This window comes from Corvus moneduloides, chromosome 1 (genome assembly GCF_009650955.1).
Source record: "Corvus moneduloides isolate bCorMon1 chromosome 1, bCorMon1.pri, whole genome shotgun sequence".
Taxonomy (NCBI): Eukaryota; Metazoa; Chordata; class Aves; order Passeriformes; family Corvidae; genus Corvus; species Corvus moneduloides.
In genome coordinates this window covers 20878431-20890716 of record NC_045476.1, presented here as the reverse complement: position 1 = coordinate 20890716, position 12286 = coordinate 20878431, and the positions used below count along the sequence as shown (strand labels likewise).

General features: G+C 43.6%; 1 protein-coding gene across 3 annotated transcripts in view; it reads left to right on the top strand.

The window, feature by feature from the left end:
* SPAG6 (sperm associated antigen 6) overlaps nt 1–12004 on the top strand; it is a 52658-nt gene extending 40654 nt beyond the window's left edge. The window contains exon 10 of one of the 3 annotated variants that reach the window (XM_032101406.1): nt 6063–12004. In XM_032101406.1, coding sequence (XP_031957297.1) covers nt 6063–6089 — 27 coding nt within the window. In that variant the 3' untranslated portion in view covers nt 6090–12004. The remainder of the gene's footprint in view (nt 1–6062) is intronic. The other 2 variants (XM_032101398.1, XM_032101381.1) reach the window with 2 other exon arrangements.
* Nucleotides 12005–12286: the final 282 nt, after the last annotated feature.

Genomic DNA, 12286 nt, shown 5'->3' with positions numbered 1-12286 from the left:
TTGTATGCTGTCACAGCCAGAGCAGGGTAACTGAAATCTGTCCTTAATTTGCATGGATTAAGACCCCACCCTGCCTTAGAAAAGACAGAGTATATCCATACCCAGAGCATTTGTCTACAGGGCAGAGAGATTACAAGTTCTTCTCCCTGCCTCCATCCCATGTCCACTTGGCATCAGTGCGCCAACATTACCTGGCTGGCTCTGGCACAGTGAGGACTTCCACCTCCTCAGGATGTCCCAGGGGTGACATTCATAATGCTTTGAAGTTGAAAGCTGCTATGAGCGCTAAGTGTTGTTACTGTTCACCAGTGCCATCAATGTATAGGTGACCATAACTCATTTTCCTCTGATAATTCCCTTGGTTAAACTGAAGAAAATGAGCTGCTTTGATGACTATGTTTTAAGAAGCTGCCATTTCAGAAGCTACAGCTATGCCTGTGATATATCATCCTGACTGACAGCAAGAGCAGAATCTTGGCTTTCCCTCTGAGGTGTGGAGCTCCAGAGCTCCAGTTTGGACCATCTCCCCTTATTTTTGTATTTTTTTTAATATCATGCCTGACCTACTAGTAAAAAAATCTGTTAAAATTTTTGCCAAGGACTCAAATTATCATGAGCTCATGAATCACTACTTTAGGCCTAGCCCTTCCTCTCCTAAGTGTTTTTTAAAATCTGGATTTGTGTTTATTCTAATGTAGTCGTGCAATGCAAATGTTTGGTAAAATTGCCATTTAATTTACAATAGAAGAGTGCTTTAGCAGCTGTTTTATAGCAGTTTAACTACTCTGACCTAAATGACTGTTCTTAAGAGATTGAAAAGTAATTGAAAATGTAAAGTCTAGGACCATCCTTTTTTTTTTTTTAAACATCTTTCACATGGCTTATAAACAATTTGAATTCCTCTGCAGAATTCAGATCAGAGAGGAAAGAATGTCAGTTTACTGGGAATTGTTCTCTGACCACCTGAGAAAAATGAGGTTTTCATCCTCTTGAACATCATCTGGAGTTATAATAAAACATGCTCTCAGCTGGATTCCTTCTGTGTGAAAACAGACAGAGCTACATCATTGCACACCTAAAGGAAGGGCACAAAACTACAAAAGCAATCTAAAATCTGGATTTTTTCCTTCTTCTTTGAGGCCACAAGTAATTTTCTGTAATCTCAATGAATATTATTTGAATCTTGAAAGAAGGATATACATCTCCCTTCCCCTCAATGTGAGCAGTCCAAATGAACAGAGCTAGACATCTTTCATACAGAGTTAAGTCACCTCTCAGGATCATAGTGTGAAAACCCCTAAGCAATAACTATTGAAGGAACTGCAAAAATCCACAAAACTAAAAGGTAATTCATGAAAATCCACAAGTAAATTAATAAAACTTCAGCTGAATGTTCATTCCAATCTGTAGCAGATGAATGAAATGTGGTGCTAGTGGTGTTGGAATCCTGTGGTGATAGACACATGAAGAATAGATAAAAGATGGTTGTTAGTCAGCTAATGGTGCAGACAGGCCATCCTACTTGTCTGGGGAGCTGGTCCTGAAAACCCTGAGCCAGGCAAAAGCTTTTGTTGATCTGAGGGTGGCTGTGCACTGGCAGAAGGTTCCAGGCTGGGGCATATGGGAGTCAGATGACAATGGTGCAACTCCCATTATGTACTCTGGACTGGTGGGCTGGTTAGATGACAAAACTCTGCAACTTCACACAAGTGCGGTGTAATTCGAAGCTGTTCTGCAGGGAAACCGTAGGCAGCAAGTACAATTTCTAAGCCTGATATAAATTCCATCCTGTTTAACTGCCACCAGTTCTACTGCTGCAGATGAGCAAACCAAGTGGAAGAACAAAGCAATGGAGAGAATTGATCTGGCTTCATACGGCAGTTGAAAAACTTTCCATTAGAAGAGCATCTGCCATAGCCCCAAAAACACAGAACTCAGGTCTTTGCTGTCGTGTGTTGCCATATTGCTGTGCCCTAAGTGGGCAGCTGGTCCATTTGCTTCCTTCCCTTTCTCCTACTGAGCAAAATAGTGGTTCAGTCACTGTCTTCTGGATTACCTTACCTCTTCTCTGTCTCTTCCCCCCCCCTTTCATTTCTTTAACTGAAATTCACTGATGCACATATCTCCTACATGATTTTTTTCTGTGGAACAAATGCAGGAATCTCTACTTTAGCCCCTTCCAATGTTTTTCCAGTCCTCACATACTCCCTCTGTTCCTTGATTCCAAGTCATGATGCACTTAAATAATTTGTCCCCTGTTTTTATTAGGCTAATTACTCTTCACATCTCCTTCAGCCCTTCTGAATTACCACTCCACACACTGCTTGTCATATTTCACACTCCTTTTGTTTGACTTTGCTTTATCCAAGGCTAGTTACTGAGTGTTGGCAGAATTGTTACAGCATCTCACAAACAGCTGTTTTTTGCTGTGACAATAGGCTGATGTATGCTCCAGAGCGAACACACAACCTGCATATTAAATACTTACAGTGTCATGATAAGCACAACCAAGTTTTCAAATACTTAAAAAAAAATTAAGATGGTGATTCAAAATAGGAAATAATTGAAAAGAAACATTCCCAAACTGAGGAGCAGGCATGCTTGAGACACACAGTATCAGCTGTCAGGCAAATCTCAAATAAGATCTCTTGCAGTAAAAGACTTTGAGAGAAAAACACCATGGGCCCCATGATGTCCTGTGCATAGGCAATGCAGTGTGTGGATGCCTGCAGTTTCTGCTGGGTTGTATCTGAGTAAAGGAATCGTGGAGTAAATGCTGCTCTACTTACCCAGCAAGAGAGGATGCTCCTATTTTACGGAATTGATTTATTTATTCAAATAAACTTTTATCATACAACTACGTCACAATCACACTGAGAGGATATTTTAATGACTGCTTTGGTTAAAGCTGTGTGGATTACACTGCTGCTTTCATCTTTCCCTCTCCTCTCTGTATCTTTCTTCCACCTTTCCATTACTTTTCCCCATTAATGTTCGATGCACGCTCTGAGGTATGTCTGTCGGTGGGTATTACTTTCACCAGCCTTTCCCTGCAGTAGTGTGTCTATAAATGGCAGACAGCATCATTCCTAATTACATGTTGCCCCCAGATGCTCCAAGGGTGATGCTGATGGATTGCTGTGTGGGTGGTGTTGAAGGGGCTGGGGGAGGGGAGCTGGGATGCAGCTCCTCTAAGTGGTAGCAGAGGTCTCTCTTCGGTCTGGGCTCATCAGTCCTCCCTCGGTAAAGTGAGCTCAAGGATCTCTGAGATCATGGAACTGGGCATTGGAAAAATGGGACGCAGTGCAGGAAAGGCTTCAGAGTACAGCCCAAACAACGGGGGAAGCGGGAGGAGCTGGGAGGCACAGAGAATTCATCCGTTACCTGTCCGTGCAGGAGGCACACAGCACGGAGGGCTGACAGGGTTCACATGCTGCTACATCTTGCTGCCCTGATCTCGCTTTCCCAGCCCCGGTTCCGCGCCGGGCGCGGGGCTCAGCGCGCAGCCGGAGTGCGGCTGCCCCGCCGCTGCGGGGGCTCGGCTCCTTTCCTTAGAGGTGTTTCGGACAGGGACCTGCTGCGTGGGGTCAGAGATCCCTGGCGTGGTAGAAGGCAGACTGGGCTTTGGAACTGAATCAGGCCGAGTTTGGCTGCCAAAAGTGTGGCTACGGAACTGGTTGAGCCACTCCTACCAACTCCGCGGCCGGGCTGTGGAGGAACAGGCAGAGCCCCGGCAGCCTCTACCCACGAAAAGCACCCCCCTTCCCTGGCCCAGGGACTGGCATTCCTGCACCGGGAGGCTGAAGAGGAAAAATGGGATGGTGAGTGATCCTGGACCTTAAAAGGATGCTCATCAAACCCCAGAGAAATCCACAGAACGATGAAGAGCTGAAGGACGGCATCTCCAGTCAAGTGTTTGTCGGTTTTGAACGGACCTTTACTCCGCAATGTCTGATATTGGGGAAGGAGGAAGTGAGAGAATGCACGTGTGCAAAAGCACATCTGCAGGATCTGATTCCTTCTCTTTTTAACTGTTTTGTGGTCCGTGAAGGGGTTTATATTTAGTGTGCCTGGCAGGTCAGCCTGCCAGCTGGGCAGCTACTAGGAGGACGTGGATGGAATAGGCAGTACTTTGGGGACTGAAGCAATTGGTCTCCATGGGTTTTTACATCTCAGGCTTAGTGCCAGGCTGGGAATTTGCTCCATCACAGTGTGCACTGAAACTGGGAAGTGTCTTGGGATGGTGTGCTGGAGCACAATCAAGAATGTAAGGCATCAACCGCTGCATCAGATCAGTGGTCCATCCAGCCCTGAGTCTGACAGTGCTGCCTACAGAGAGCAGGTGAGCCTGTCCTCTCTGCATTCCCCCAGCATCCCCAACCAGGTTGGGTTTGGATGTTAGAACTCATCACTGCCTAACTCTTCTAGTGTCTGCTTATAGAGCCGTTGCCAACACACTCAATTTTATGAAGTCCTTCTAGAGCTACTTGCCTGAAAGACCTTTGTGACATACAAGCTGTTGTTGTACACTCCCCTGTTCGGGTATTCACTGAAAATGTTGAGTAAAGCCAGTCCTGCCATAAATCCCAAAATGTGGAGATCTTGCTGATGCCTGTTTTCCACCCTGAAAAGTGGCTGTTAGGCCTTATCTTTTGCTTCATGTCCTGCCTCCAATTTTTTATCTGTAGAGTCTTCCCATCATGTGGTGAGTTAGTTTCTCTGATAAGCTTTGGTATAGGACCTGATCAAAAGTTTTTTCAAAACTGGACAGTTCTGTGTCTGCTGCACCCACTCTCTGTCTTTTCTGGTGCACTGTGAGGGCTGTGGTGGGTTGGTGGGGCAGGGTTTCTCTCTGCAGAAGCCACACTGCTTTGTTCCCAACAGATCATGTTTATCCTTGTCTACTTTAATTTTTTAGACCCTCCTGCCATTAGTAAGGATGGATGGCAAACTTCCTGGTCTGCAATTCCCAGAGCCCCTTCTGAAGTCCTTTTTGTGGCTGTGAGTTGCAATGGCAGGCTGCCAGCCCACTGACAGCCTGGGCTACCCTCCCCATCCTGTGCAGCCTGAGACCGAGGGGTGTGGATGAATGGTAGTCAGGGACAAAGTGGAGCTTTTCTCAGGAGTGGAAACCACTATCCAGGGAAGTGTCAATAACTCATTTATTTTAAGTTCAAAACACAGTTGCTCAACTTCTGAAGGGAGTACTTAGGTGCCAGTTATTTTTCCTGCTCTTCCCTCCAGAGGGACAAGGTATTTTACATGGCTACTCATACAGTGGTCAGCAAAATACAAAGATGAGTAGAGATTAGGTGGTAATACAACTTCTGTCATGGGTCTCATACCTGCTATTGATATATAATTGGTACTTGGTGGGATATTCCCTACAGTGTGATGGAAATATCTGCATTGGCAATGTATTGGAGTGAAGGGGGAAGAGAGAGACTATACTCTCAAATCATACAGATCAGGATTTAACCAAAGGCATGAACACAAAACTGAATAACATAGTTAGTACAGACCCTTTGGGCTACAGAAACACTGCAATGAAACGTTTTTGGCTTGGCTATTAATGGAGGTGTCTTACGTGACACCTGATGAGGGACAAATGCTGCTATGAAGCCTCTGAGAGGATCCAGCTTGTGAAAGAAACTGTAAGGCAGCAAAAAATTTTCTTGTGCCTGCTCACAGGCAATGCAGTGTTGCCGGTAATGCTCTTTACTGATCATCACCAAAACAGGAAAAAATGAAAATACAAAAGCAAAAAAGAAACAGCAAACAGTAAATAAAAACACAGGAGGCAGCAGTAAAACGTCAATTTTTTGTTGTCCTCGATGCAACTGCCAAGGAGCTTTGTTCTGGGAAGAGAAAGTGCCACAGCACAATGGGAATGCTTGCATTGGATGGGTTGTCATATCTGTCATCATTATAAACATGGACAGATGATGATCTCTCCATTCTGTTTCTAGTTTTTCTTAGTCTCCAGAGATGCTCATCCAGCTGTTTTCACCAGAAAATTTATTCAGCTAATTTGTCCACTTTTCTTTCTTGTTTTCTTACAGTGCTTCTTTCCTCCATCAAGCTGGTAACATCTTCTCTGTGCTCACTGCTTCTTTAAGCCCTTCCTGTTCCTGGAGATGCTGACTACTTTCTGGTGCCTGGAGGTGTGTTAGTCTTCCTCCTTCACTGCTTTTTCTGCACAACGTGGCATCCCATGCTGCTTGAGGAGGGGGCAAGGTGGGGGAAGAGAAACAGGCAGTGGCTGGGGCTCTTTAAGTGGGTCACTTCTCACTGATACAGGCTCCTTCCTCTCCTCTTACACACTCATCCCTTGGGTACTGACCCCACGTTTATTTTCTAGCCTGCAGCAGCAGTGTGTCTAAACCCAGGCAGATGACAGCATAGCTTGAGAGTTCAACTACTGCTGTAAGATTCTGGAGACAAGCAGGTTTCACAAGGCTACAGCTTGAGGGAAAGTATTTCTAGAAGCCAGTTCCTCTCCAGAGTTTCCAGAGAAGATGTGTATGATCACTGATATTTTCCAGTCTTGGTTTTTGGTAACTGAGTTGAAGAAAGGTACTCTAAGTACTTTTCTTCTTTTTTTTCCCAAATGATAACTAGGATATAACAATCCTTCCTAATTATGTAGCTCTCCTCACCCTGAGCTTGTCACAGCCTGTGTCTGAGGAGGACCACTTCAAATGAGATTTATGTGCATTTGGTATAATTTGAAACAGACTGAAACTTAATGTCAGGGCATTTCATGACAAAATTATGATGGAAGTCATCTGGGGACCTGCATCGGCAGCACACAGCCCTTCTCACTGGAGCTGTTCCTACCTGCTTACCACAGCCTGCAAAACAAACAGCCCCGCGTGCAATCGCAGTGCAGGGAAAATGCCGCGGTGATGGATGATGTCCAGGTGTGACCTTTCACCTGTCACGGTAGCCAAAATCTTTGTGGGAAGAGCGCAAGATGGAAAATTATGGGATAATAAAATTTAAAAAGATCAGTCAGGTGTAGAATTCTGTTGTTAAAAGAAGTATTAACTATTTTTGAAATACCCAGTCATCTGACAGGCCAGGCCACACCTGAAAGGACGACTGGTAAAGCCCCAGTTGGCTGAAGCAATTCAATCCAAAGGGCAGCTGGCTGATGGCAGGGGCAAAGCGTATCGTCAGTGAGCTGCCACAACGGATGCAAGAAACTGAGCACACAGTCTATTATCAAATGCATGGTGGAAATTTGACATTTCAGCAATGTAATGTGCTTGTTTTTCCGGCAGAATGAGACTAATATGCTCCTTTTCCATGCAGCGTCATTCACATCTGAGCAAAATAAATGGGGAAGAAGACAATTTTGGTATCTATTCTAGGCATTGCTAATTTTAGTGCCACCAAGAAGAGGGATTTTTTTCCCCCTCTTTTTTCCTTTTTTTTAAAAGAAAGTACAATAAAGCACATGAATCTTAGAATAAAAATAATTTTGAAGGGCAACATATCTTCTGGTTCTTTGATACTGGCACCTTGATAGCTGCAGTACATCCGTTATGTTGTCTGGAATGAAAACCAGCTGTCAAACTCTGACACAGTGGAGTTATGAAATCTTACCCGCTTCTCTGAACCCCCAAAGCAAACCAGTGTTTGCGTAGCTGAAATAAATTGAGAATCACCATGAATGAAACCTTCTTAATTCAGTGCCATCAATACAAAAGATTACATCTCTAGTCTGTGTGCAAGAGGTTTTGAATCCTAATTTTTGAATCAGTCACCTGTCTCCCTTTTGCAGCTCCTCCTTCTACCACTGTGGTAGTACATAAAGAAAGAGATTTGCGTATCGAAGGAAAACGGTGGAGAAAGGCTTGTGCTTGGCCTGGCTTCTTTGAAATGCATGCAGACATATTTATTTCCCCTATGATACAGCTCCTATTATGTGCTTTGCATCTTTAAATGTGTGAAGCATCATGCCTGCCTGGCAGGACCCTGAGATTCAAGTCAGAAGAGAGACAGGCTTTGTTTTCTCTCTCATGGAGATTTTGCTTTTGGTCTTCTGTTACCATTATGTCGGCTTGTTGAGAGAGTTAGTAAAAAACCCTATAATGTTTTCCCAGTTTCTTTACATTTTCTGTGCACAAAGAGCAAAATGCACATTTTCCCCTTGCACAGGGATATGCTGCAAAAAGAAAATGTACAAAACCTCAGTGCTAGAAGCAGTGTCTCCTATGCTGCAGAGCCTTCTCGCAGCAGACAGGCAGGCTGCACGCTTGCATTGGAAACTGCAAAACAAAGAAAATAAACTCACAGGCAGACATTCTGGAGTGCCTAAGGACTATTTCTGTTCCTATCAGCCTGCTCCCAGCCAGGACAATAAAGAAGACATGCTGCTGCTGGAGGCCCCATACATGCCACTGCATTTTGCAGATGAGGCATTTGTCATCGCAGTTTCAGATTCTTTCTTTTTTCTAACTGGTTCATCGATATTGTAGAGTACAAGAAAGTAAGAATACTATGGAAGTAAATCTTCACCTGTGGTAGATTACTAGTTAAACTGGTTAAGCACTGATCTGATTTTGTAAGTTCCACATGAGCAACTGAAGGGGTTGCAGTCAGCAGGGAGCGAGGCTTGGCTGCATCCGGTGGGGGTAGCTTTCCTGCAGGGTGAGAAGTTTGAGCCCTGAGTTTTTCAAGAAAAAGTTTCCTTCTCCCCACTCCTATATGGGCTTCTGAAGCTGCATGGTGGCTGTTTCCTGAGAGGAGGTGAGTCTAAAGCAAGCCAAAGTGTGTGAAGCCACATTAGCATTAGGGTTTGTTTGTATGGTCAGAGGCTTAACCATGCTGTCAGTCCTGATGAGTTCATGAAGAAGTTATGGCAATTTGTGGGGAGGCCTCCAGGCTTTCACATGAGGTGTGGACTGACTGTGGTTGAAGCTGCATTCTTTTTTCCCCCTGTAAAAGTGACCTCCTTGGAAAATAAACCCTGGGACTTATGTCAGAGGAGTAGTCTGCATGCATTGAATAGTGACAGAGCTGCAGTGTGTGTAGCTGTGTGTGCACATGGAATAGAAGTGCTCATACCAACATCCTCCCTCAAGAATCCTGTTGTGGGAGGACAGTTATAAATAACTCTTTGGCCACTATAATTGTTCTGCCGGTACAGGCTGCCAGAGAAATACCTTGACTCAGCACATGCCTGAACAAGGTCCTCTCCCAGGCAGCACCTCCCACCGTACAGACGTCCCTGCAAGTCGCGTGGGTGCCTGGTGGGGCAGCGAGCCCCATCTGGCTGCTGCTGCAAGCTGCCATAAGCCAGTGCTGAATCAAATTAATGTTTGTAAAACATACTGAAGACCAAAAAAAAGCACTGCTTAAGCACTAGTTAATATTATTTCAGTGCCCCCAGTTACAATTCTGTTGTTGCAAGAACGGCAGGTGCCTTTTGCCACAGTGGTACTCTGGCTGTTCCCTGTGGAGAAATGGACGTTCTTCTCCCACTCTCACAGAGCCACACTAGTCTTCACTGAGCCACGTAAGATGGCCTGGCCTCTTCACTGACAAGAGGAACAAAATTGTCCCTCGTGCTAGTGTTCTTAACATCTACTGCTGCAATGATTTTTATGCCTCTTCTGGCTGCCACAGTCTCACCAAAGAAAACTCCCTGGCCGTGTACCAGCTAGGAGGCTACAGTTGAATTTTTTTGCTGTTGTTCCTGAAACGATGAGAATTCTTTTTGATGATTACATGGGACACTCTTTCTCTTATTTTAAAAATTGCTCTCAAATTTGTAATTAGGAAGTTGTCATTGGTCTTTTTTTCAAAGCAGGTTCTACATGGAGTAAAGAACCTAGAGATGTGATTTTTTTTTAATCACTTGGAGTACCAAAATGGCTATAAATGAATCCAAATGTAATTTTCTTGGGAAAATAATTCCTCTGTTATACAGGCCCTTTTTGCTATATATTTCAGGGCCTGTTTTACTGGTGTAATTTGAAATTTTTCAGAAAAAATCCCTGCCTTTTTTGTTCATGCAAATAACGATTCTGGATTTTTTATTCTGCGAATCCTGTCTCTGAGACTGCTTTTTTATTAATGTCTACAAGTAATTGCAAAAGACTTATTATCTTCAGAATATCACTCTAACTTTCCAAGAACCTATTTGAACGTACACAGCGTGTTCCCAACTGCATGGCTCAGTTTAAACCACTACAATTACTTGGAGGTACATAGGTCTGCTAGTGTGTTACTCTTACATTGCTGTATCTCTTTCCTGAAATGGTGATGCATCATACCTTAATGTGAGTAAAACTGCATGTACAGTAAATGTTTTACCAGTATAACTACTTTAGTAAAATAAAATTATACCCTGTCTAATTATAATGAAAAAAACCCAGAGTGTTGACCAAGACTCACTTGTTAGTTCTTTATTACAGTACATTTCCAGCTGCAACAGAATTTAAATATCATATTTTCTCGTGTGTGTTATTTTAATTTTTTTCCATAACGTCATGGATTTTTTATTTCTAAATGCAATTACACCATCAGTTACAATGGGAACATTTTTATCTTTGCCCTGTGTCCCATAGAGAAAAACCTTGAGAAGTCAAACAGTAAGCTTTCAAAAATGAGCTTATCTGTGAGGTTAAACAAGGTGTGGCAACCCTGACATGGGGCTCCTGCCTCAAGAAAATATAATTTTTCCAGCCCCTTGAAGTAATCCTCATTCTGTAATGTGAAAATAGTTTTATAAATGTGTATTTATGTATTTTTAGCACTGTCATATACTGTGTTTTCAATGGAGATGCTATATTTAGAAGTTTCTCAAAATGTGGAGCATGTGTTAAGTTTCTTTTGCATAATCCATCAAGACTAATTTGATTCGAGACCGGTGCCTTTTTTTTCCCCCCATCTGTTTGGAAAAGTGCAGTTGTAGAGACATCAGTCATGTAACACTTTCTGTAAAACAGCTTTACTGACAGTTGGGAGTTGTCAGTAACCATGTGGATTTCAAGCTCTCAGTCTGGCTACGATGAGGAAAACCCTCCGACACATCATTTCCACAGAGCCACAGAATTTAAGGCTGGAAAGACCCAGAGTCCTCATCTAGATGACCTCCCGCCTAGCCTACCCAGAGATAAGTCATGTTTCAAGCCTAATAGCTGCAGAAACCACCAGGTTTTGGGACAAACATACACTCAATTTAATAGCATTTGCTCACCAATCACCATTAATTTATTTCAATAGTTAATTACAGTTATTTATTTCATATAAATGTTGTGGACATAACTGTGGCTTGTCTCCTGTTTCAGCTGGTCTAGCTTCGACTTCCAGCTTTTGGGAAGCTTTAAGAGATGCTGAGTCTGTGTTCCTTGTCTAAATATGTAGAGACCAAACTGTGTTGGGTGAGGGTAGAACAGACAGATGGCTCAGGAAAGCAAATTCCTGGAAGCGGGAAAGGAGTTCTGCAGGGGTAAAACCATATCCCTGCGGCCCTTGCCCACAGTCCACTGAGTTTCCTACCCAGTGCTGGGGCAGAGGCAGGAGCAAGGGCTTGGAGGGCTTGGCGCAGGCTTGGTGGGCTGGACATGGGCTTGTAGAGCTCTGCCTTCGTGTAGGAGATGGAGGAAAACACATCAAAGTGCCCATAAAAGCTCTTTTCTTTCCAACTAAGAAGAAGCAAAACTCAGTTTTGCCCCCGTGTTGTTGAGAAATGTGGGATTGTCTCTTCAGACCAGTGCAGCAATCTCCACTGTGTTCACCTTTGGGAAGATACCATCCTGAAATGTTTCCAACTCGTACTGTAAGATGTTTTGTACCCTCTAGGACTCACTCCTGTTCGTTTGTGTCCCACTCAGGAGGTGGCCAGCAGAACAGCCCATGAAGGTCAGTGTCAGAGGTGACATAATTTACTGCAGCATAATTGGCCTATATTCAAGTCCTTTCCCTCACCTCTGCTCCTCAGCATGGGCTCTCTTCTGCTGTGAGTCTTTCATCATTCTATGTGTCTGAGCTTGCTTTTGGCTGCACTGGAAAGCTTATGGTTCCAGTGTGCCCCTGCAAATGATCAAGTTGACTCTTTGGGTTACAGTCTTTCCTCCTTGTTGCATACTGCTGCCCTGATTTTGGAGTTTTTAAAAATGTTACTCAGGAATCACTGTATCACATATTTTGTGAAAAATATGAAATGGTGTTACCTTCTTGCAAGTTGGAAATGAATCCACTTAATCTTATTTAGAATCATATTGTCTATCATTTCATACCTTTATCATTTTGTTTAATTACTTCTAGAATC